At 39.6% G+C, this 26,436-nt stretch overlaps 1 protein-coding gene across 1 annotated transcript in view; it reads left to right on the top strand.

The window, feature by feature from the left end:
• Positions 1-26,436, top strand: part of PEX7 (peroxisomal biogenesis factor 7) — a 75,276-nt gene that overhangs the window by 2,632 nt on the left and 46,208 nt on the right. Inside the window, exons 3-6 of the mRNA XM_061129981.1 lie at positions 422-572; positions 11,426-11,503; positions 11,891-11,999; positions 25,200-25,306. Of these exons, the coding sequence (XP_060985964.1) occupies positions 422-572; positions 11,426-11,503; positions 11,891-11,999; positions 25,200-25,306 (445 nt within the window). The remainder of the gene's footprint in view (positions 1-421; positions 573-11,425; positions 11,504-11,890; positions 12,000-25,199; positions 25,307-26,436) is intronic.

Genomic DNA, 26,436 nt, shown 5'->3' on the forward strand with positions numbered 1-26,436 from the left:
TTCCTCAGAAAATAACTACCTGCTGATACCTCAGGTGAAAGATTTATGGGAAACACTGAAATTATTGATCTAAAGTGATATTTTCAAGTGCTTGCTGATCCCTCCTTTGAACCACAGGACACAGCGAGCTCCCAAGTGTGGCAGCATGTTCTCACGTAAACGGTGCCATATTTCTAATTGGAAGCCCTGATGTTAATTTGCTGTGCCGTTCTCTGGCCTCGTGACTGGGCTGTTCTTTTAAGGTTCTCTGCACTTGTTTTGGCATCTATCAAGTGCCTCCTCCACGAATCTCCCATATTTGTGAAGACATTGTGAGATACTGTGTTAAAATATTTGACCAACTGGAAAAAAAGAAAGATTGTTATTGTATGTTCAGCTGCCTATGTAACTAGATTTTTTGGTTTTACTTTTCCTGGTGTAGCTTTGACTGGAATGACGGTTTGTTTGATGTGACCTGGAGTGAGAACAATGAGCATGTGCTGGTCACCTGTAGTGGCGACGGCTCCTTGCAGCTCTGGGATACCGCCAGGGCCACGGGGCCGCTGCAGGTCTTCAAGGAGCACACTCAGGAGGTAGGAAGGACGTCTTTCTGGGCTGATTATTTTTCTTTGGTTGAAATCCATTTGGGGGTGGACACATGGGGAAATGTCTTCAGGGGACAAGAAGTTTAAGTTTTAGTGTTTCTTGTACATGTTAGTTGTCACTGGTTATTTGATTATCCAGCCATCAAGTACCTCTTGGCCTAAGGAGCTGGGAAAGAAGAAAAGGTCAGGCTTCTCATTAGTCAGTAAAAACGCCTCTGGTAGGAAGTTTACTGTGGCACTGTTTCCTCCAGAGGTCCATTACTGTCTTTAGGCTTTAGAAAGGCTATGCTTCCATACACTGCTTTAAGATAGAAGTAGGCAGACTTTTCACCCAGACATTGTAAGACTTGCCTTTAGGGCTTCGCCAAGAATTTTCAGAATATATTTAAGCATGAGCATGAAATCCTGAATATAAAGCAGAGCTTACCGAATAAGTTTAAAAACTAAATCTCGTTCATGTACTAGATATTGTCTGTGTGCATGGGTAGCACAGAAAGTAGTTTGGTCTTCAGTCATATTAAAATGCATGTATACTTTTACTGAACATGGTAGTAAAAATTTTCTCCTTGGGTATGTTTTAAAAATTTTCTCAGTAGGTCCTTCAAATGAATACTTGCAAATTTACTTTCAAATTTGTGTCCACCACAGTTCCTGGCTTCAGTAAATGCTTATTACATGCAAGAGTGTTAGTTTTTTGTAATAGCAGAGTAGTTATGTGTGAAGATTCTAAACATCATTTTTATTGCTCTAGCTATTAAAAATCATAATTTCTGAGATTGTGATGAAAATAATAGAAAATTTCAGTTCTTCCATTTTATTGTGAAGGAGGATCTTTGAGTAGATGTAGTTATGAATGATTATATTTTGATAGAACCACTGAACACTAAGACAGCTTTTTATCAAAGCTCCTTTATCAGGAGGAACTTTAGTTTTAGGATGTTCAGTGCAAGAATCCTCACAAAGCATCATGTCCAGAATTCAGTCATTTTTGTGGTACCTTCATAATTTTTACCATTTCCATGTATTACTTATAGTTAACTGAATGTTTTTTCTTTCTTTTTTAAAATTAGTTTTCCTCTCAAAAATTTTTTCTTAAATCTTTGGGCCTTGTATTGCCTATCTATATAAATTCTAGGGTTGTAACTAACAAATCACAAAATAATATATCCAGTTATGTTAAATCCGAGATACTGATTTAATGTTTTCCTTTAAATGAACTTTACATTGTTATTTCACTTATCATAAAACATCATGTATTCATGAAACCATGGAACTGATGGCTAACTTAGTATATACATTTATTTCATGTATGGTAAAATGAATACATAATAAGATTAAATGTAGGTACCAGTTAAAATCATGTCTTGTACAACCAATGATGTGTGTGTACTGCTACAATTCTGAAAAATACTGTTTTAGAATGTTCTTTGTGATTGCAACTCCATCTTTACTTCATCTCAGTGAAAGTGAATTTCATTCTCTTACGTGATGACTTATTTGGCTTTGTTTTTTGTTTATTTTTTGGCTGTGGTGGCTGCACACAGGCTTTCTCTAGTTGCAGCAGGCAGGGGTTCCTCTTCTTTGCGATGTGCGAGCTTCTCATTGCAGTGACTTCTCTTATTGCAGAGCACGGGCTCTGGGCACATGGACTTCAGTAGCTGCAGTGGGTGGGCTCAGTAGTTGTGGCAGAGGGGCTTAGTTGCTCTGTGGCATGTGGGATCTTCCCCAACCAGGGATCGAACTCGTATTGACTGTGTTGCAAATTGGTTTCTTAACCACTGAACCACCGGGGAAGCCTCTCTTGGCTTTTTGATTGCTCTATTGGTTAGACAGTTGCTTTCTTAAAAGCAAATCTATCTTCAGTATCAACCTACTATTGCTTCTAATGCCTTCCTCTGACATGACGAAACTAAGTCCTGTCCCCCCTTGCAAGAACCCTTGGAAGTAGCCATCATGCCCTCTCTAAGTCTTCTGTCTTCCAGACTGTGCGTTTGTATTAATAATTCCTTTGGCCTGTCCTCAGGTCATACAGTCTCTTTATCTTTCACCCTCCTGGTAAACCCCTTTGGGTAATCTCCTGTTTTACAATGTTGCTTTTAACGTTGTAAGCCTAATTTATTCCAGAAATATGATTATTAGTGTTGAACTTTTTATGACTCTGCCACCGTGATCTTAAGCCTCTGGTTCTAACATGGTCTACTTAATATGGTTGTAATATTTTCCTGAGCCAAGCTGTAGTGCTGGGTTACTTTTAGTCCACTTGTAAAAAGTACCTCGATCTTTGTTATTTGAGTTACTGTTAAACTAGTACTTTACTAGCTTTTTTATGTAATTATATAACTGATTTTTTTGAACTGAAGACATGTTATTACTTGTTTTTTCAGACTTTTATTCTAGGTTGTCCTTCTTCATTTTCTTTTCAAATGCAATTTTTGATAAACATCTGTATCAGATGCCTTGGCCATTAGAATAAGAGAAAACCTGAGTAAAAGTGCATTCAACAATCAGAGTTTATTATTTCACATAACCAGGCATATGGAGGTGGTATGGGTCCAGGTTTGGTTAATTTAGGCTTGACAGTGTCATCAAATACCCGGATTTCTCCCACCTTTCCACTCCGCTCTCCTCAGTGGGTTTCTTTATTCTTACACTCCCTATGGTTCCAGTTATTAGGTTGCCGCAAATGTAATTGTGGTTCCAGACCATGAATTTTAAATCATTATAACTAGACTCTTTAAAAAAAAAAATCTTTATTATCAAAATCAGAAGCATTAAGAATCAACACATTTTTGCCATGAGAAAAAACTATTCCAGTAACATAAAAATCCATGCTTTGGTGGGATGTAATGAACTCTTGGAAAGCATTTTCTGCCTCCTGCTGGTTGTGGAAGTGTTTTCCCTGCAAAAAGTTGTTAGGATGCTTGAAGAAGTGGTAGTTGGTTAGTCAGCGGTCTGGTGAATATGGTGGGTGAGGTAAAATGTCATAGCCCAATTTGTTCAACTTTTGAAGCATTGGTTGTGCAATGTGCGATTGGGCGTTGTCAAAGAGAAGAATTGGGCTGTTGCTGTTGACCAACACCGGCAGCAGGTATTGCAGTTTTTGGCAGGTCTCAGCTATTTGCTGAGCATACTTCTCAGATGTAATGGAATTCAGAAATCTCTAGTGCATCAGACCAACAGCAGACCACCAAGCAGAGACCATGACCTTTTTTTGGTGCAAGTTTGGCTTTGGGAAGTGCTTTGGAGCTTCTGTGTCCAACCACTGAGCTGGTCAAGGCTCGTTGTCATATAGAATCCACTTTTTGTCACACATCACAATCCGATCAAGAAATGGTTTATTGTTGCACAGAATAAGAGAAGGTGACTCTTCAAAAGAAAATTGTTTTGATTTGTGGTCAGCTCATGAGGCACCCACTTACTGAGTTTTTTCACCTTTCCAATTTGCTTCAAATGGTGAATGACCATGATCAACATTGAGTTTTTGGCAGCTTCTTGTGTAGTTGTAAGAGGATCAGCTTCGGTGATGGCTGTCAGTTGGTGGTTGTCAACTTCTGATGGCTGGCCACTATGCTCCTCATCTTCAAGGCTCTTGTCTCTTTTGCAAAACTTCCTGAACCACCACTGCACTGCCTGTTAGCAGTTCCTAACAAATGCGGGCCAAATGCGTTGTTGATATTGCAAGTTGTCTCTGCTGCTTTATGACCCATTTTGAACTTGAATAAGAAAATTGCTTGACCTTGCTTTTTGTCTAACATCATTTCCATGGTCTAAACTACATATAAACAGCAAGTAATAAGTCATTAGCAAAAAAACATAAAGCAAGAAATGTGCATTTAAATGATGTATAACATAACCGCATTTGTTTAAGAATGGATTTCAACATCAAATGGCACATTTCGACTGCAAAAAGCTCAATTACTTTTGCACCAGCCTGGTATCATCTCACCATATGCCCAGTCTCAACTCTTGTCACTTGTGAGGGAAACAAGCCACCACTCGTGTGCTTTCACCTGCGTAAGATCACCCCTGGAACGAGTGAGGAAGGGACAGAGCTTTCCCTGAGGACAGAGGTGTGACTCATTGAGCAAGGAGAAAGGGAGATTGGTGGTTGGGAAGGCACCCATCAGCGCGTGCTGCAGTATTACTTCTTGTCTTTCTCATGCTGGTTAGTAAAAGTCAGACCACACCAAGCAGGGTGATGAGTGGAGGACTGTCAGGCTCTCGGAAAGGTCGTCCTCCATGAGATTAGAGAATTTCTGGTGATCGGCCTAAAAGCTCAGTATTAAAATACCAAGTATCTAGCATTTATTTAAAGTTTGTCTCTTACACCAAGTATGCAGAAACACTTAAAAGGACTGATTTAAAATCAAACAGTTTTGCAGAGCTACTAAATATTCATTGAATATTCAGCAAACAGTGTTGAATAAATTAAGTTCAACCATTAGTTTTCTGATAGTCAGATGAACAGTCACTGAAGTAAAAATGAGACATCCAAGACCTAGATGTATTTTAGGCCTAAAGGCATGAAGGTGAAATGAAAAGAAAGAAACACATGGATATTTTCCCTTTGCATGGCTTCTAAACTTAGCATCAAAGCAGGAATTTTTTCTATATTGTTTAACTGTAGAGGCCATTGTGTCTTTTGAGCCCCATAGAATGCCTTTAGCTTAGCCTGCTGTTGAATATATAAGTGGAATGGAAGAATGAGAAAATTTTAAAAGATTCAGCAAGAAGGAGAAAAAAGAGTGAATTGAGAGTTTTGTTTCTGACTTCATGGCTTATAGCATAGTACTGTTGAGAGTGAGTTAAAGTGACTTTAAAGATGACAGATTCAGTTTAGTACTTCAACATCTGATTCTCGGTGTGCTTATTAAAGTTTTTAAAAATAGTAAAAGTTTGTCTTCATTGTCAAATAGGCGTATCAGTTTGCTGAAAAACTTTAATTAAGAGATATTTGATCCATATAAAGTCTTTCATCATGAATTGATAAATAAAGAATGAAGGCATTTATCCTGCTTTTCCTGTATGAATTTCATTGTGGGGTAATCAAATAGTTGGTGTGGAAAATTTCTTGTAATAGAATCTTCCTAATACAATAGGAAGCTAAAAAAAAAGACTGAACTGAATGGAATCAAGCCTCTAGATCTAAATTCCAATTTAAATAAAATAAGAAGGGTAGAGGAAAAAGTTGAACACTACCATGAGGAAACAAGTCAAATTCAGAATGTAGAACATTCTGTAGGACCAATAACTTTGTTTCTTCAACAAATAAATGTCATTGGTGGGGTAAGGCGGCAGGAAAACCGTGGTGGGGAGGGAATTTTCTTAGATTAGTAAAGATTTAAGAGACATAACAGCTGAGTATAAAATGTGAACTTTGGATCCTCATTCAGATCTGTGTGTGCGTGCTCCATTGTGACCGACTTTTTGCAACCCCATGGACTGTAGCCCACCAGGCTCCTCCTTCCATGGAATTTTCTAGGCAAGAATACTGGAGTGGGTTGCCGTTGTCTCCTCCAGGGGATCTTCCTGACCCAGGGATCTAACCCACATCTGTTGCATCTCCTGCATTGGATGCGGGTTTTTGTTGTTTTTTTTTTTTTAACCAACTGCACTGCCTGGTAAACCAACTAGAAAAGATGTTTTTTATGCAGTTAGGGAAATAGGAATATGGACTAAGTATTAGATGATGTTAAGGAACTGTTGTTACGCTAGGGTGCGAAAATGGCCTTGTGCTCATGTAAAAGGTGGAAACATTCTTACTTCTGAAGTATTTGTGAATGAAATAGTCTGATGTTAAAATACTCCAACAGTCGTTCAGTCAGTAACGGAACAGATGAAATAGGATGGGTAAAACGTTGATAATGATGGATACCTGAGGATTTGTTATGCTGTTTTCTCTACTCTTATGTGCATTTTAAAATATCTATAATGGAAAATACTTTTTAATTTGTTTCATATTAAAAAAATGTAGCCCTTTGTAATCGCTCAGTAATTAAAATTCAGTGTCCCTTTCCTTTGTATTGATACAGATAAGTATGAACATTCTGGATATAGTTTTTATTTGATGATTTTTAATTAAATAGACCAACTTGAAAAAGGGCAATACTGTGTGGTAGATTAAAACTGAGCTCTATGGGAATTGGATTCAGTAATAGAATTTGTCCTCCTCAAACTGGTTTTGATGAGATTCAGATTTCATAATGCCCCACGAAGTATTGTTCCATTTTTTTTTCCCCTTTTGCAATTTCCCAATTAATTTTCTTCACCACTACCAAGAGTAATTTCATAAGATAGGCCTTCAGAGGACCCTGTTTTTAAAGCATAGCTGCATATCACTCTTCTTTTTATATTTAACTTAACCATTTGCCGTGTGTCCGATCTTTGATTGGGAGTGGAGCCGGGAATTGGGACTGGGGAAAAGGTAGAGGCACAGACTAATGTGAGATGTACTTTCCATCCAGATTGCTTCTGTTCCTCATTCAGTCCAAAAACTTTGATTAACTCTGTCTGCAAGGAACTGTATAAAGCCTAACAGGGAAGACGAACAGGTCAGGCAAGGTCCTTGCCCTCTCTGGGAAAGAGAGGCTTGAGCTGCTAGGTTATCTCATGTGGAATGTAATACATGCTGGGAATGTCCAGAGTGCTATGAGAGGGGAGGATCTGGTCTGGGGGAAGGGACCGGGAGGCTATCTTTGAGTCTGAGGAGATAGTAGGAATGAACTATTCAGGTGGAGATGTCAGAGGACATGTTCAAGGAGAAAGAAAGTGCTTGCTTGCAGGGGTAGGGCTGAGTCTGTGTGCCTGGAGCAGTTAGCATTTTGGCTGTTATGCTAAGATCAGTGGAAGAATACTGAAGATTTAAAACTTTTCCTATGATACATTTTGTGCATATAAAATATATGTGAGTTGTAAAAATACAGAGTGAGCACTTACATATTCATCATTTAGGTTAAGAAATAAAGCATCACCTGTACCATTGGAGCCCCTGGTTGCTGCTTCCCTTCTTCCCCTAGTTCCTTTCTCTGAGTCAGTCCTTCATCCTCCTTTTTTTCCCAAGAGCAACCATTATCCTGAAATTTCTGTTTATATCTTCTGTACTTTTCCTTTTAGTCTTATGCATATACTTGCACTCCTAATTCATGCATAGCTTTGCATGATTTTGACCTTTGGCTAAAAAGCAACAGCATGAGTGAATCTCAGTGTTGAGTGAAGATGGTAAGTTGTAGGAGCCATGTAGTAACCACGTGGAAGCCAAGTGGCAGCAGAGGATGAGATGGTTAGATAGCATCACCAACTCAATGGACATGAATTTGAGCAAACGCTGGGAGATAGTGGAGGTCAGAGGAGCCTGGTATGCTGCAGCCCATGGGGTCACAGAGTCAGATACCACTTCCCAACTGACCAACAGCAAATGGGCAATGGATTGGAGGTGAAGAAGAGTGGAGGAGGGAGCCGTTAGAAGCATCCTGTAATGTAGGTGGTCGCTTACGGTTGATGGTTGTAGCCTCTTCAGAGAAATCATATACAAACTCATGGCCCGTTGGAGTTTCGTCCCTCTGAACCGTTTGACCTTGCTGGTCTTAAGGTGTGATGAGCTTGTTTCCTACTTCAGGCTTGCTCTTTGCTTTGGAAACCTTTCCTCTCAAATCTGCAGGGTTCTCTAGACTTACTGCACTCAGGTCTCTGTTCAGAGACATCTTCACTGACCACCAGCAGTGACCTGCCCCCTCTCCACCCTTGTTATTATTTTCTAGTCTTCTTACTCTGCATTATTTTTCTGAATAGTTTTTTTTTTTTAATCGCAAACCTGAAATTATATACTTACAGCACATCTTCCCTTGCTAAAGTATAAGATCCATGAAGGCTGGTACTTTATCTGTCTTGCCTAACACTATACTCTTCGTCCCTTGTTCATAGTAAACATTTATTGAATAGATTTGACTTGAGATTGGGATAATGGAATCCAGTCATTCTTTTTTGGCTGGCTCCCAAACATCTCTCTTGCTGTAAATTTTTTTCAGGGCTTGAGGTTAATGCCCAAACCCTGTTCTTCCTAGACATTTCCACTTGACTATCAGGCTGTCACCTCAAACTCACCATGTCTAAAATTACACATTATCACTCTTCCTCCAGTCTTCCAGTGTTGTTAATGCCACCATCGCTGACAGTCCCCAGGCACAAAACCTTGGTGTTATCTTGCAGCATTCACTAGTCCCCATCCCGAGGGAGCTTTATGCCCCCATTTATGTCTCTGAGGGAGTTTTTAGTCACTGTTTTCACCTCTGCCTTCTGCTATTGACATTTTAGCCAGCCTTCGGGGCCTCGCTAAGATTCTTCTCTTCTGGGCATCAAGCTGAATTTTCCATCCCACCAGCTTTTGTATTCATGGTCTACAGTTTTTGTGTTTTAAACACAGTATCCTGGCTTACACTGTTACATTTCCATGTCCTAGTATTTTAAACAGTAAAGCAAACAAAAAGTATTTATTGACTGAGTCACCTCTATCTCCTTGTTTTTTATCCCATTTTAAACCTCACCACGTGTTCTGTGCTCGGTCTTGTTGTCCTAGACCTTGATGCTGGTCACTTTGTCCTGTGTCACATAGAAGAGCTGGCAGCAGCATAGTTTTCCTATGTCCTATCTTTTGTTATCATTGGGGCTGGATTTTCTCTGAGCTCTTGAAGTTTTAAAAATGAGAAGTCATAAGGTTTCAAGTCCTCTGTCACATTGGAGATCTGTAGGGGCAGAGGAGTCTGAGCTAATGACGTTAGCAGTAGCTCTTTATAATTACTTAGCAACGATGCAGGTTGTGGAGATAAATTTGGTTTTTTTAATCATTATATTGCAATGAGCACAGACTCTTTAGGTCTCAAGATCTCTGATTGCCTCCAAGCTTGTCTTTTTCCCATCCGTAACTGACAGATGACTGCAGCACCTCTTTGGGTTTTGCTGACCCCACTGTGTACTTTATGAGCTACTCTGTTGCTGGGTTGTGATTTCTTTAGTGTTCCAACTGCTCTTCTCTCTTTTGTAAGAATACAGGCTGCAGCTGGGCCAGAACTAGAGTGGTGAAGTGCTTACCTTGAGTATATAATATAAGTGAAGTGAAAGTGAAGTTGCTCAGTCGTGTCTGACTCTTTGCGACCCCATGGACTGTAGCCTACCGGGCTCCTCAGTCCATGGGATTTTCCAGGCAAGAATACTGGAGTGGGTTGCCATTTCCTTCTCCGGGAGATCTTCCCGACCCAGGGATTGAACCCAGGTCTCCGGCATTGTGGGCAGACACTTTACTGTCTGAGCCACCCTAAAAAACTTCCCAGGTGGCACTAATGCTAAAGAACTTGCCTACCAGTGAGGGAGACACAGAGACATGGGTTTGATCCCTGGTCGGAAAGATCTCCTGGACGAGGAGATGGCAACCCACTCCAGTATTTTTGCCTGGAAAATTCCACAGACAGAGGAACCTGGCAGGCTACAGTCCATAGGGTCGCAGAGAGTCCGACAGGACCGAGTGACTGCACACAAAAATCTCAGGAGTCAAGATAAATACTTTGTCTTATGTTCATGCTAGTTCGCTTCCGTTGGTGTCAGACTCTTTGTGACCCCATGGACTAGAGCCAGTCAGGCTCCTCTGTCCATGGGGTTTTCCAGGCAAGAATGCTGGAGTGGGTTGCCTCCTCCAGTGGGTCTTTCTGACCCAGGGATTGAACCTGTGTGCCTTGAGTCTCTTACATCTCCTGTGTGGGCAGGCGTGTTCTTTACCACAAGCGCCACCTGGGAAGCCCTAAACAATCTCTTAATGCAGTATTTTTGAAATCAAAATTAACGTAAATCTACAATGAGCAAAATATCAAAGTTTTTAAATAAAGGCAGAATCAGTGTTACTAATTTTTTTGGTTTTAAACTCAGGTTCCAATATGGCTAGGCATAGCATTAGGCAGCAGAGAACAGGGGACCCGTACTTTAGCCGCCACAAACTCCAGACAGCCATACTGCCTGCATAAATATGGTAGAGTTTTTAGATTCAAAATAAACCTGCTGGCTATTCACACTTAATGGCATGTTCTTGGGTCTGGGGCAGGACTGCTTTTGTGAAGTTTAATTATGTGCATAATTTAGTTGAACTTAGCTTCCAGTAGTGATCTGTATATGACCTGTTGTATCTGATAACAGGATTAGAACTGTTTCCATAAGTTTTCAAATAATTCACTTGAAGTGGTTTACTGAGAGCAGCATTAGATAACTGAAGCTGTTTACCAAGAAATCTGAAAGGAAAACCTCATTCCTCTATGCTTTTATGAAGAAAGACTAAAAAAGGGATATTAATTGAATACTTTCTGATAAACATTGACCTGGCAAGTGTTTTTAGATGACTAACTTTCTAATCTTCTCTGATGTTTCTTCAGGGTGCTGCAGACAGTGATTTATTGGGAGGTTTAAACATATGTATAATTTGTTTTAGTGAAGAAGGTCTTGGAAATACTCTGTAGGATTCTCACCTCTGTAGAATGGAGTTTTATCTGTTAGGGGTAAGTCTAGGGGAATATACACGATGACCTTTCTCCGACACCATGTGGAGATTTGTAGAACTTTTATCTTTTAACCAAGTGAATTAGTTGTTCTAACTGACTATTCTCTTATAAAACAGATAAGATGTAATGTTGAACTTGATGCTCTTTCCCTTTTTAAATTAAATTTATTTATTTATTTTAATTGGAGGATAATTACAATACTGTGATGGTTTCTGCCGTACATCAACATGAATTGGCCACAGGCATACATGTGTCTCCCCTGACCCAGCTCTTTCGCTTTATAAATGACACTTTTAAATGTTTTAGGTGTACAGTGTTGATTGGAGCCAAACCAGAGGTGAACAGCTTGTGGTGTCTGGCTCATGGGATCAAACTGTCAAACTGGTATGTCAGCATTACTGTATTTAAAACCAAATATTCTCTTCCCCAGAGTGTCTGCTGAAGTTTTTTATTTTCTAGAACATACTTCTCTTGCTTTTCAGTTAGACAGGTAATTTTCTTTTCAAAAAACATTGTACTAAAGCATTTATTAGAGTTTAAAATTTTCTAATCTTTGAACTATAAATTAATAATTAGCTCAGTATTGATTATTTTGGCCTCTTAAATACTATATTGCTTTATATAAAAATATACTTTACATAAATCCTTGAGATATATGTGTATATTGTATGTGTATATACATATTAATATATATATGATATATATAGTATATATAAAGCATACATTTTAATTTACTTCTGTTAAGTAATTGATCTGTTCCTTTATTTGTAGTGGGATCCAACTGTTGGAAAGTCCCTGTGCACTTTTAGAGGTCATGAAAGTGTCATTTATAGCACCATCTGGTCTCCCCACATCCCTGGCTGCTTTGCTTCATCCTCAGGTAAATGATATTTACCAAAAACCTTGTTTGTGGTGAATGGTGGCCTCACTGTCCCCAGAAGGTGGCGCTGTGTACCTTAGGTTTAGAGAAGAAAGCATTCCTACTTGAACTCTTGAGACTATTTCATTCTTTCTCAGTCTCTAGACAAGAATTAGCCGCGCCTGCTTCCAACCTTTTGCCTTAACACGTACTCTTTTGGTGAGGTGAGAGGTAGGGGACAGAGTGAGGACTCTGACATCGGACTTGACTGAATTTGGAAACTGAATAAGTGGTCGATTGTGGGACCTCAGGGTGATGTGATGACTTTTCTCATCAGTAAAATGGGGCTAAGAATGTCTGACTTGTGGAGTTGTTCTCAGGATGAAAGAAGGAAACACACAAAATGTCCCACACATAGTTAAGCTCCTTTGCTTGATATTTACCCCCCTTTTAGGGATATTCTCTTTAATTCATTGCCACTAAGCCATAGCAAGACTGTATTTGGTGTGATCATTTTTCCTGTTTGCTTTTAATTTATATCTTCAATTCTAAGATTAAGTAGATACATACATTTGTATATCTCTATTTTTTTATGGAGAGAAGTCATTTCATAGACGTTTAAAAATTAGACTTTGTACTGTTTGCATGAGGGTTTACAAATTTGGTTCTTTAGGCCGATTCATAAATCACGTATAATCTGAACAATATAACATACATAATTTGTAGAGAAGCATCACACAGCTTGTCCGCAGTCCATTTAAAACAACATGGGCCACCTGCCAAGTGGTCGTTGAAATAGCTGTCCTCCTCTTCACTCGCCCCGGCCGCTCTAGGGCACCTCTCTCCTGGCCATTTGCGTCTCTCTCATACCCTGCAGCCCTGCCCTCACAGCTCTTGTACTTTCATTCTTTTACCTTTTTTTCCCACCAGCCTAGCCTGTCATACTTCTGTGGTCCTGGCTTTACACGAACAAGTTCAGCGGCAGGGTCCTCCCAGAGGGTGATGGGGAGAAGAGGCTTGACACAGCAGGAACAATTTTCCTTTCTGTCCCTGGTTAGAAGGAAGAGTCATTTCCAGTGGGGAAACAGTACGTTGGAAGTCAGAGTTATATTCATGTGGTTTAGAATAGAATATTAATTCTTAGTAATATATCTGTCACACCATGACTTTTCATAATGTAAATTTGACAAGCACAACTATTAATGAACAAATATGGTTTAATTAATGATTAATTCATGATTAACAGTCTGTCTTAGGTAGATCATAACCAGTTATGAATCTTTCCAAGTTGGAAACCAGTCTAGCTTCGTTTATTAGTTACTGAGCTGCTTTGGCTTAGATAGCTTTATCTTTGGTTTATCAGAATAAGGTTGCTAAGTCTGAGTAGCAGTTACAGTAATGTGTAACATGTGTTAATTTATCATAAATATTTGTGGTGATTGACAAGATAATATCAGCATTCCTTGTTTCTTGTATAACTATCAAAAAGTAAATTTATGAAGAGAAAACAGAAATGGTATCCCTGAAAATTTCTTATTTGAGCATATACGTAGTAAAGAAATTCAGACAACACAGAATGCCAAATAAAAAGTAAGTGCTCATTCCCCCTCTCCTACAGACTGCAGTTATAGCATTTTCTTGTATTCCTCCATAAGAAGTCTATGCCCATTCCAAAATGTATGTTCAAAAGATTAGAATTATTAATAGGGAAGGTATCTTTAAAGGCTGAATTTGCTTAGTGATGTTAGGTTTTACATGCTTATAGCTACAGAACTTTTGTGGTTGAAAACTGTATTTTCAAATGTTTATTTCAGGGCAGCAACATGTTATAGATTAGACAAACCAATAACAACAGCCTTCTTGGTCTAAGTGATGTCAATTTATTCTGATAATAAGAATTCTGATATTGTCAAGGTAACAGTTATTTTAAGATTTAGACCTTGAAATGGTATGTCCCCTCAATCTTTTAAACGTTTGCCAATGTGATGAATGAAGGTGATACCTGATTGTTGTTTTGATTCGCGTATTTGATTACTGGGGAGAGTGAATACTTTTTGTATGTCACTTGGCTGCCATAGTTGTTCTTCTCTGAGTCACTTGTCCATGTCTTCGGCCCATGTTTCTACTGAGAGCCGCTCGTTGTTGTTTTTCTGTGTTGATGTATGAGCTCTTTTTATATAGGAATTAGTACTCTGTATCTTATTTCTGTTATAAATATTTCCCCATTTTTTTCTGTCTTTCAAACTATTTATTATATTTTAATTTTTACTTTGTTAGTGTCAAAACTTTTTGATAGTCAAAACTGTCAGTTTTTTGCTTGATATAGCCAGGTGTAATTCGGTACGTGTTATTTAATTCAACCATGTTAGTAAATAAATTATTTTTTTCTATAAGGCAGTTTGGGTCAGAATTTCTTTTACGTTCAACCACAGATGTCCTGACTGGATGACCACTGTTTACATTAATTTCTAATACAGCTAAGGAAGGTAATGTCTTAAGCAGACAGTCTTTTTTCCTATCACAGCAAGTGGACATTCTGTTGATAAAAGACTGTTTTTATAAACTATGTGTTTACAAAGTATGGATAGTCAAGTTTTATGATTATACTGCTCACTGTCTACACACAGTTCATCTTTTTCTGCTATTCAGTCTTACACACGGAGTATTCTATATATAATATCTAGAGTCAATATTCTGTATCCACACTGCACAAAAGGCCAGTGTAATACAAAGAGTTGTGTGTGTGACTCAGCCCAAATAAAGGGCTCATATATATACAATTCTGCCTGACACTTAAATCAACTGTATCAGTTCATGGTCTTGTCACTATCAGATGTATACATTGTAGGGGTCCAGTATTAACTAAGCTATCTCCACATCCAAGGCTTAGAATAAATCAGAAGGGATTTGATCAAAGCCTAGTACTGAACCTGTGAGCTATAACCTATGTACCTTTAAAAGACATTGAAATCAGTAAAGCCGTTTTCTGCCAGCTTTTCTGATTTTGGAAACTCCTTGGAAGGTTTATTTATCAAGCATTTGACATTTTCCTGAAATATTTCTTCATGATAATTTTCCAACATTAGCTTACTTAATAAAGTTGAAAAGATGTAAAGCTTACCTCCATTCTACAAAAGGAGGGTTTATGGCATAGTAAAAGCTGGGGTAAGCTCTAAAACTCTCACTGTGCCTTTGCCATTTCAAGAGAGACAAGAAAATTTGCTTCCCAAGTTGTGTACAGTGCACTTCTTTGCATATTTTCTTTGCTTGAATTGTTTTCATATATTTCCCATAGGGCATGTGTCTTCTTCAACATAGCTGAGTGCCTAACACAAGCAAACACTACAATTTTTTGATTACTATTATATAAGCTATGGAAATAACAATATTATCAAAATTTTTAAAATATATTTAAGGTTAATTTTGATTGTTGAAAGGGATATTGTTGGTGAATCATTCAGCTCTTTAGTGATCTGAATCACTAAATTAGCAACAGATCTGCTGTTGTCTGGGCACTGAAGTTACATTGAGCATGTAGTCCAGTGGGGAAGAGAGATGTTAAGGAAAAAAGCCTAGGGGCAGCAAGGATGAGGAGCATGAAGTTCTCTGAGAGAGAGGTCACAGCACTGTGGTTAGGGACGTGGACTCTGGAGCTGGACTTCCTGTGATCAGATTCTCCTTTCACTGCTCCTGCATGGCTTCAGTCACGCTCCTTAACCTCTGTCTCTTCATTCCTCATTTAAAAAATAAGAGTGATAGTAATAACCCGTGTTGTGGAGTTTTGATGAGGATTAAGTGAATTAATTCAGATACAAGCTTAACGGCTTAGGACAGTGCCTGGCACAGAGTAAGGCCTTTCTGGGTGGTGCCTCCTGTCATTCACATGTGTGCTCAGGATTCCGTGGGAACACAGCAAAGGATTCTGGAGCCTGAGCAGTTGGTTCTTGAGCTTGTCAGAACTGGCTGGTCAGAGCGGCTTCCCTAAGGAAATAGCGCTTCAGCTGCTACCTTGTGAACAAGTAGATGAGGAGATGAGAAGTGGGAGTAAAGCGATGAATGTGGAGAGCACAGGCCATGTTCGAAGAAGATTTGAATGGTCTTTGCATGCGTGATGTGCTGCAAGGATAGAGTCAGTGCTTACCTGGGAACTACAACTCTGGGAACCAAGGTCTAGGGTAACTTGCTCCAGGTAGAACCTGAAATGTATGCTTGTATAATCACATACCTGTCCGGTGATCCTGAAACCTGGCCCACCATCGCAGTCTGTTGCTGTGGTTTAGTTGCTAAGTCGAGTTTGGCTTTTTTGCGACCCCCATGGACTGTAGCCCACCAGACTCCTCTGTCCATGGAGTTTTCCCAACGAGAATACTGGAGTGGGCTGCCATTTCTGTCTCCACGGGGTCTTCCTGACCCAGGGATCAAACCCGTGTCTCCTGCATTGGCAGGTGGATTCTTTACCCCCGAGCCACCAGGGAAGAGGAAGCTTAAAAAACAACAGAATTCTAGCCTTCATCTTAGTCCTGCTGAATCAGATGCCTCTGAGAGGTATATTTTTTAATCACCCTAGCCAAGTCTAGTGATGAGCCTGATTTGGGAAACACTATACTAGTCTGTGATGTTGCTCTGTTTAAGATGTCTAAAGAATAGCTTATTTCTGTTGGTGTGATGGAAATTTTGTGTTTATTTTTAATAGAAATATACTATCTCTTAAAAACTATAAAATGGTTTCAGTGCTGAATTCAAAGAAGCAGCAGTTTCCTAAGATGGAGAACTTGGTTTTTTTCCTGAGTTTTGTCAGTTATAGTTTGAGATCTATTATAGTCTTTTAGCTATTAATTCTCTTTGTTTTCTTGCTTACAGACAAGACTTTGCTATGAAACATACTATAATATTTGCATAAAAATCATCTCAACTGAAAAATTCATGGTTGAGGAACACAAAGTTGTAAAATATTTGTCTTCACAAATATTAAAAATGATAAGCAGCTTATATAATTGGCAGTCAAGACGTAGTTTTATGTCTAATCCTGTGGCACACATATACCTAATTATATCATTCAACTGCTTATACCAGTTTATATTTTAAGGTAGTATATAATAATATGGGCTTCCCTGGTGGCTCAGATAGCAAAGAATCCCCCTGCAGTGCAGGAGATCTGAATTCATTCCCTGGGTCGGGAAGATCCCCCAGAGAAAGGAATGGCTACCCACTCCAGTATTCTTGCCTGAAGAATTCCATGGACAGAAGAGCCTGGCGGGCTACAGTCCATGGGTTTGCAAGGTATTGGACACGACTGAGCAACTAACACTTTCACTTTCATGAGAATATAATATTTAAGTTTTTCCAAGAATTTGATCACTTTCAAAGTTGTAGTACTAAATTTATCATTAGCTAAGTTAAGACAAACCAAAAGGAAGGAGTACTTTAAGATGTAGATCTTCCTTAGCAGAGTTCTCTAAGGGCATTGGTTTTGTTTAGTTCGTTAAAGTTTTATTCTTACATAATTCACATTTCCAAATTATATGAGATGGAAGGGAAGAATATTTGAGCTCTTTACATGAGGAGGATTAATATGAAGTAAACTTTCTTTTGAACCAAGAAAACTAAATTACTGCTATTACTGACTCCATATAATTGCATAAATCATAGCCACGCCTGAATGTGTGGAGTCCAGTAGTTTGAAAAAAACATCATTCTACTCTAAGAAAAAAGTCATCTGATAGGCATCTGGCATTTCTAATAAATTAAATTATTTGGGCCCAATATGAATCTTTTGCTGTTCATTTCACTTCCTGGCTTCAGATTCCCCGTTTACACTCTTTCTCCTTACCCAGCTGCTGCTTAATGCCGAGCTTGAATGACACATGGTAGTAGCCAGCACTTCCTGTGCCATATATGCACTTAAATTCACTGGTTCTGTTGCCAGTGGCGAGTCTGCAACTGATAAGAGAAGCTGGTAATTCAGGTGGGTCTATGGCACTGCCCCAGGGCCCTGGTAAACGTCTGGCTCACAATGAAAGGCCAGTTGTCTGGAAAATGCAATTAAAAAAGCAATATGAATATAGATGTCCTGGTGGCTAAAAGAGTTGAATGAGTCATGGTACCAGTTGGCCAGAAGGCCTCTCTCCTGCCTGGCAGATGAAAGTGAGGAGGAGGAAGGTGTGCAGCAGAGGTGGGATTCTCAGCTCTCTTTGAGTGCTGCTCTCTCTTTGTGCTCTGTAAGTTAACTGCCAGAGGGGACAACCTAAACCATGGTCTTTTAAAAAAAAAAAAAACTTTGCCTGACTATGCTGGTGAAGAGCCAGAATATTGTCCCAGAGAAATTTGATATAGGCATCCACCCAGCCTTTGTGGTTGTTATTTGTTTCATCTTTTGTTGCAGTTTGTAATACACACACAGAACAGTGCCTAATTATAGCATGATGAATTTTCACAATGAACACACCTGTGTCCTGGGGCTTCCCAGGTGCCACTAGTGGTAAAGAATCTGCCTGCCTGTCCCCGAGACTCCAGAGACCTGGGTTCTCAGGACCCTGATCAAGAAACAGAATGTTCTCAGAGGCCTCTCTTACATTCTTCCAGTCATTACCCACCCCTGTCCATTCGAAGGTGATCTCTGAACTGGCTCCTAATAGCATCGATTGATGTTTCCTGTTTTTATGTTGTCCTGTCTTGGTTTCTTTTGCTTAGCATTATGTTATGTGAGATTCATCCATATTGTTGCTAAAATTACTAGTTACTTCTTAACCTCCTAGTCCATGTTTATTGTAATGTTCTGATACTGTACAGCATTCACATACACCCACAGAATGTAATTATTAGGATGAACATGAGCTCACTGAACTTTAAACAATGCTTTAGTCATGGTTATATAGCAGACTTTATGGTTTCAGACCTAATGAAGTGTTAGTAACTCAGTCTTGTCTGACTCTTCGCAACATCATGGACTGTAACCTGCCAGGCTCCTGTGTCCATGGGATTGTCCAGGCAAGAATACTGGAGTGGGTTGCCATGCCTACTCCAGGGGATCTTCCTGACAAAGGAATTGAACCTGTGTCCCCTACACCTTCTGCACTGCAGGTGCGTTCTTTACCATCTGAGCCACGAAGGGAGCCACTCAGACCTGATCGGTTCAGTTCAGTTCAGTCGCTCAGTCGTGTCCGACTCTTGGCGACCGCATGGACTGCAGCACCCCAGGCCTCCTTGTTCATCACCAACTCGGACACGACTCAGCGACTTCACTTTCACTTTTCACTTTCATGCATTGGAGAAGGAAATGGCAACCTGCTGCAGTGTTCTTGCCTGGAGAATCCCAGGGACGGGGGAGCCTGGTGGGCTGCCATCTTTGGGGTCGCACAGAGTCGGACACGACTGAAACGACTTAGCAGCAGTAGCATGTCCATTGACTCGGTGATGCCATCCAACCATCTCATCTTCTGTCGTCCCCTTCTTCTCTTGCCTTCAGTCTTTCCCAGCATCAGGGTCTTTTCAAATGAGTCAGCTCTTCACATCAGATGGCCAAAGTACTGGAGCGTCAGCTTCAGCATCAGTCCTTCCAATGAACATTTAGGACCTGATTTCCTTTGGGATGGACTGGTTGGATCTCCTTGCAGTCCAAGGGACTCTCAAGAGTCTTCTCCAACACCACAGTTCAAAAGCATCAATTCTTCGGCACTCAGCTTTCTTTATAGTCCAACTCTCACATCCATACATGACTACTGGAGAAACCATAGCCTTGACTAGATGGACCTTTGTTGGCAAAGTAATGTCTCTCCTTTTTAATATGCTATCTAGGTTGATCATAACTTTCCTTCCAAGGAGTAAGCATCTTTTTATTTCATGGCTGCAGCCACCATCTGCAATGATTTTGGAGCCCCCCAAAATAAAGTCTCCCATTGTTTCCACTGTGTCTCCATCTATTTGCCACAAAGTGATGAGACTGGATGCCATGATCTTAGTTTTCTGAATGTTGAGCTTTAACCCAACTTTTTCACTCTCCTCTTTCACTTTCATCAAGACGCTCTTTAGTTCTTCACTTTCTGCTATAAAGGTGGTGTCATCTGCATATCTGAGGTTATTGATATTTCTTCCGGCAATCTTGATTCCAATATGTGCTTTGTCCAGCCCAGCGTTTCTCATGATGTACTCTGAATATAAGTTAAATAAGCAGGGTGACAATATACAGCCTTGACGTACTCCTTTTCCTATTTGGAACAAGTCTGTTGTTCCATGTCCAGTTCTAACTGTTGCTTCCTGACCTGCATACAGATTTCTCAAGAGGCAGGTCAGGTGGTCTGGTATTCCCATCTTTTTCAGAATTTTCCGAAGTTTGCTGTGATCCACACAGTCAAAGGCTTTGGTATAGTCAATAAAGCAGAAGTAGATGTTTTTCTGGAACTCTCTTGCTTTTTTGATGACCCAGCAATTTGTTGGCAATTTGATCTCTGGTTCCTCTGCCTTTTCTAAAACCAGCTTGAACATCTGGAAGCTCAAGGTTCACATACTGTTGAAGCCTGGCTTGGAGAATTTTGAGCATTACTTTACTAGCATGTGATATGAGTGCAATTGCGTGGTAGTTTGAGCATTCGTTGGCATTACCTTTCTTTGGGATTGGAATGAAAACTAACCTTTTCCAGTCCTGTGGCCACTGCCAAGTTTTCCAAATTTGCTGGCATAGTGAGTGCAGCACTTTCACAGCATCATCTTTTAGGATTTGAAGTAGGACAACTGGAATTCCATCATCTCCACTAGCTTTGTTCATAGTGATGCTTCCTAAGGCCCACTTGACTTCACATTCCAGGATGTCTGGCTCTAGGTGAATGATCACACCCTCCTGATTATCTGGGTCATGAAGATCTTTTTTGTACAGGTCTTCTGTGTACTCTTGCCACCTCTTCTTAATATCTTCTGCTTCTGTTAGGTCCATACCATTTCTGTCCTTTATTGAGCCCATCTTTGCATGAAATGCTCCCTTGGTATCTCTAACTTTCTTGAAGAGAGCTCTAGTCTTTCCCATTCTATTATTTTCCTCTATTTCTTTGCACTAATCACTGAGGAAGGCTTTCTTATCTCTCCTTGCTATTCTTTGGAACTCTGCATTCAAATGGGTATATCTTTCCTTTTCTCCTTTGCCTTTCACTTCTCTTCCTTTCACAGCTATTTGTAAGGCCTCCTCAGACAACCATTTTGCCTTTTTGCATTTCTTTTTCTTGGGGATGGTCTTGCTCCCTGTCTCCTATACAATGTCATGAACCTCTGTTTTCATCAGGCACTCTGTCTAACAGATCTAGTCCCTTAAATCTATTTGTCACTTCCACTGTATAAATGTTAGAGATTTGATTTAGGTCATACTGAATGGTCTAGTGGTTTTCCCTACTTAAATTTAAGTCTGAATTTGGCAATAAGTTCATGATCTGAACCACAGTCAGCTCCTGGCCTTGTTTTTGCTGAGTGTATAGAACCTTTCCATCTTTGACTTCAAAGAATATGATCAATCTGACTTTGGTGTTGACCATCTGGTGATGTCCATGTGTAGAGTCTTCTCTTGTGTTGTTGGAAGAGGGTGTTTGCTATGACCAGTTTATTCTCTTGGCAGAACTCTATTAGCCTTTGCCCTGCTTCATTCTGTACTCCAAGGCCAGGTTTGCCTGTTACTTCAGGTGTTTCTTGACTTTCTGCTTTTGCATTCCAGTCTCCTATAATGAAAATGACATCTTTTTTGGGTGTTAATTCTAGAAGGTCTTGTAGGTCTTCATAGAACTGTTCAACTTCAGCTTCTTTAGCATTACTGGTCGGGGCATAGACTTGGATTACTGTGATGTTGAATGGTTTGCCTTGTGAATAGAGGTCATTCTGTTGTTTTTGAGACTGCATCCAAGCACTGCATTTTGGACCCTTTTGTTGACTGCGATGCCTGCTCCATTTCTTCTAAGGGATTCTTGACTACAGTAGTAGATATAATGGTCATCTGAGTTAAATTCACCCATTCTAGTCCATTTTAGTTCACTGATTCCTAAAATGTTGATGTTCACTCTTGCCGTCTCCTGTTTGATCACTTCTAATTTGCCTTGACTCCTTGGAAGGAAAGTTATGATCAACCTAGATAGCATATTAAAAAGCAGAGACATTACTTTGCCAACAAAGGTCCATCTGGTCAAGGCTATGATTTTTCCAGTGGTCATTTATGGATGTGAGAGTTGGACTGTGAAGAAAGCTGAGCGCCGAAAAATTGATGCTTTTGAACTGTGGTGTTAGAGAAGACTCTTGAGAGTCCCTTGGACTGCAAGGAGATCCAACCAGTCCACCCTAAAGGAGATCAGTCCTGGGTGTTCATTGAACGGACTGATGCTGAAGCTGAAACTCCAGTACTTTGGCCACCTAATGTGAAGAGTTGACTCATTTGAAAAGACCCTGATGCTGGGAGGGATTGGGGGCAGGAGGAGAAGGGGACGACAGAGGATGAGATGGCTGGATGGCATCACCGACTCAATGGGCATGAGTTTGAGTAAACTCCGGGAGCTGGTGATGGACAGGGAGGCCTGGCGTGCTGCGATTCGTGGGGTCACAAAGAGTCAGACATGACTGAGCAACTGAACTGAACTGAACTGAATTTGTCTTGATTCATGGACCTAACGTTCCAGGTTCCTATGCAATATTGCTCTTTACAGCATCGGACCTTCCTTCTATCACTAGTCACATCCACAACTGGGTGTTGTTTTTGCTTTGGCTCCATCTCTTCATTCTTTCTGGAGTTATTTCTCCATTGATCTTCAGTAGCATATCCACCAACCTGGAGAGTTAATCTTTCATTGTCCTGTCTTTTTGCCGTTTCCTGCTGTTCACGGGGTTCTAAAGGCAGGAATACTGAAGTGGTTTGCCATTGCCTTCTCTAGTGGACCACATTTTGTCAGAAATCTCCACCATGACCCGTGTTACATGTTATATCAGACTTGATAAAACATGTGAATTTTTGAAATCTGGTGTACATCATTTAAACATTTCCTATGTTTTTACTGGAAGCCCTGTGCTGAATTTCATCTCTTTCTCTGGCGCTAGGCTTTGAGAGTCTGAAGCTTCAGGTGAATTCCATTCACTGCTGCCATGATGATGAGGAATCACCTCTGCCTGCAGGTGGTAATAGTAGAACTTGAGCAACTGTAGGTCTTTGTAGAATTTATTGAAAAGCAACTCCAGAAGGGGAACGGATGCTTAAACAACTTCAGGACACATTCTCTAATTTGGACTTTTCTCTGCTGGGTGACTTGACTGCTGTGCAGGTCAGTGTTCTCTATACAGTGAAACACATGGCCACCAACGATTCCTCAGTTTTATAACCTCTAAATTCTCCTGTGTGAGAGGGACTAGCATTATTTTTTCAATTATAGTTCAGAAAAATCCTAAATATCTCCTTTTGGCCAGTTTAGCTGTGCCAGGGGCAGCTTTGTAAGGCAGGTATGTTTTTGTGTCTTTTGAAGTATAGTTGGTTTACAAAGTTATGTAAGTTGCAGGTGTACAAAATAGTGATTCACAATTTTTAAAGGTTATACACCATTTATAGTTATTATAAAATATTAGCTATATTCCCTGTGTTGTACAATATATCTTTGTATCTAATTTTATACATGATAGTTTATACTTCTTAATCTCCTACCCCTGTATTGTCCTTCTGTCCTTCTCTCACCAAGCTGGTGACCACTGATTTGTTCCCTGTATCTGTGGGTCTGTATGAGGCAGATATGTTACCATAGGTAAGGAAAATAAGTGTCTGAGACATTAAGTATCTTGACTGAAGGTCAACAGCTATGAAATGATTGAGCTGGACTAGAGCTAAGCTCTGAAGCTCCAAAGCCCCTATTCTTAAACTCTACATTTCATTACCACAAGCAGTTTAATTCTTATCTTTCTTAACTTGAATAGAAATCAGAAAAAAATTGCCTGAAATTATTGAACTTAGTTAAATGACAAATAATTTTGAATTGGGATGATAGGAAATTATATATAGGTAGCTAAAGGAAATGTTTACAATTTAATGTTTTTATATACCACCTATTAGCATATCTGCTCGGAGAAGGCAATGGCACCCCACTCCGGTACTCTTGCCTGGAAAATCCCATGGACGGAGGAGCCTGGTAGGCTGCAGTCCATGGGGTCGCGAAGAGTCGGACACGACTAAGCGACTTCCCTTTCACTTTTCACGTTTATGCATTGGAGAAGGAAATGGCAACCTACTCCAGTGTTCTTGCCTGGAGAATCCCAGGGATGGGGTCGCACAGAGTCGGACACGACTAAAGTGACTTAGCAGCGGTAGCAGCAGCATATCTGCTATATGCTAGAGACCATTCTAACGCTTTACAGAAACTTTATTACATGAAATGTTTTTGTACCATCCTCCATCCAGGCATCCTGAGGAACTAGTCTCAGAGACATTATACAGCTTGCGCAGGGTCACACAACTACTAAGTGGAATCAAGACCATGACTGTCATCACACCGTTATTTTTTTTACATTAACCTGAACTGGCTTTCTCAGATGATCGGTTATTGTTTGTAATTTACTTTTGATGGAGATATACATGTAGTTAGAATTTTTCACCTGGTCATTTCATTGTTTCCTCATATCTAGAACATTTAATCAGGGTTGACATCTAGAACAGTTAATCACGGTTGACTTTGCGCAGCTAAGTGGTATAAATCATCTTTGTAGTAATTCAGAGTACAATCCTTACATTTTCTCCACTTGTTTCTTTCAAGGTGAAATCCATACCTTTGGATGGCCCTTTAAAATGTAATCAATGTAAAAGCTAAGATTTGAAATGATCCATTCTGACGTGGTAGACTTTGCACACATTTTAAAGTAAAACTGTTACCATTTTGCTTCCTGTAGAATATGCTGGTATAGGGTGCTAACAAGGATTTTCAGAGCCTTTTCCTTTCCTGAAGAAAAATGCACTGGGTGTGTGCTCAGTCACTGCTCTGCTTGTGAGATTCAGATTGTCCTGCTTTGAGTAGATCTAAAAACTTAATATGGTGCCTTATTTTTTTAGTTGTCACTTTTAGTAGTTCTTATATATTATTATAGTATAAAACAATGTATATGTGTATATGACATACAGATGAAAATGTCCTGATAATGGAAGTGGTGTGTTTTCCCCGACTTGTCATCATGGGTATCAAGCATCCAAGTGGTGTGATAAAGGGTGATCAAGTCTTCCTCTTTCACCAGGCGATCAGACTTTGAGAATTTGGGATGTGAAGACAACAGGAGTCAGAATTGTGGTTCCAGCACATCAGGCAGAAATTTTGAGCTGTGACTGGTGTAAATATAATGAGGTACCCTATCTGGTTCTATCCTGAGCTACTGAGTCCTTCCTAACGTTGAAATGTTCTAGATTTTATCTTTGTTTATGTGGACTTGGATAGTGTTTACGGGCCATTAAGTTAGATTCAGTCCCTTTCATTTCTAATTGATGATTGTGAGTGACCTGCATTAGCATTAATTGGATTTAAGTGCACATAAAACAGGCTGAATAAGAAACAGAAATTCTGAAAAGTTCAATAGTGCAGCCTTACTTGTTTGTTTGGGAAACTGCTTTACAATCTATGTAATTTTTTACTTTATTCCTCTTAACCCTGCCAATTTGTATCATCTTTTGCCTTCATTTTTTGTGCACGTTGCTATTGAGGCTGCTGAGCTATTTGTAACTTGATTTTTAATTTGACAGTTCATCGGTTTTAGGAATTTTCTGTTTCATTTTCCCTTACAAGCCTAACCAAGCTTCATGTTTCTGGAAGAGAGCAGTGTCCATTTGCAACCTTTTGTAACCTTCAGCTAACCATATGGGCATATGAATTAGAAATAGAAATGGATTAAATATGTGTTGATATGCCGTTTAAATATATTTATCTATCTGAAGTGGTCTGTTGACTGTGACAGTTAAGTATAACATATACTTTGTTTTTTTCCCAGTTTTTGTCAATGAAAATTAAGGGACCATTGTATTGGCTGAGTTCTTTAATTAAAAAGAAATAAATTAAAAGAAGATATAGAACATATTGAAAATAATACTTGATTTTAATAAAATTTTCAGTGCTGATGACTACAGTTCAGATCTCACCCATGAATTTTCCGAAAAAGAAAATGAAATTGTGGACTGTATGTCATACTTTTGGGAATTCTAAAAAAGATGCTGATACACACTTTTCTTTAAAATTTTTTTTAAAACAATCACTGAAGCTTTTTTTAAAATGAGCTTATATTGAAGTCCAGAATGTTCAGACAATGGATAGCTAACTGCCCTGGTCGATGTGGAATACGGCTGAGTGTGGACCCAGCTCTTGGCCTATTCAGCCGTGAACTCTGGGTTCACCTAGGGTTCTAGATAGGAGACTACCCACTATTTGCATAAATTCTCAGATAGAGTTAGCTATTACATTAAGACATGGTCCATGAGAGTTAGGAG

This window comes from Dama dama, chromosome 26 (assembly GCF_033118175.1).
Source record: "Dama dama isolate Ldn47 chromosome 26, ASM3311817v1, whole genome shotgun sequence".
NCBI lineage: Eukaryota > Metazoa > Chordata > Mammalia > Artiodactyla > Cervidae > Dama > Dama dama.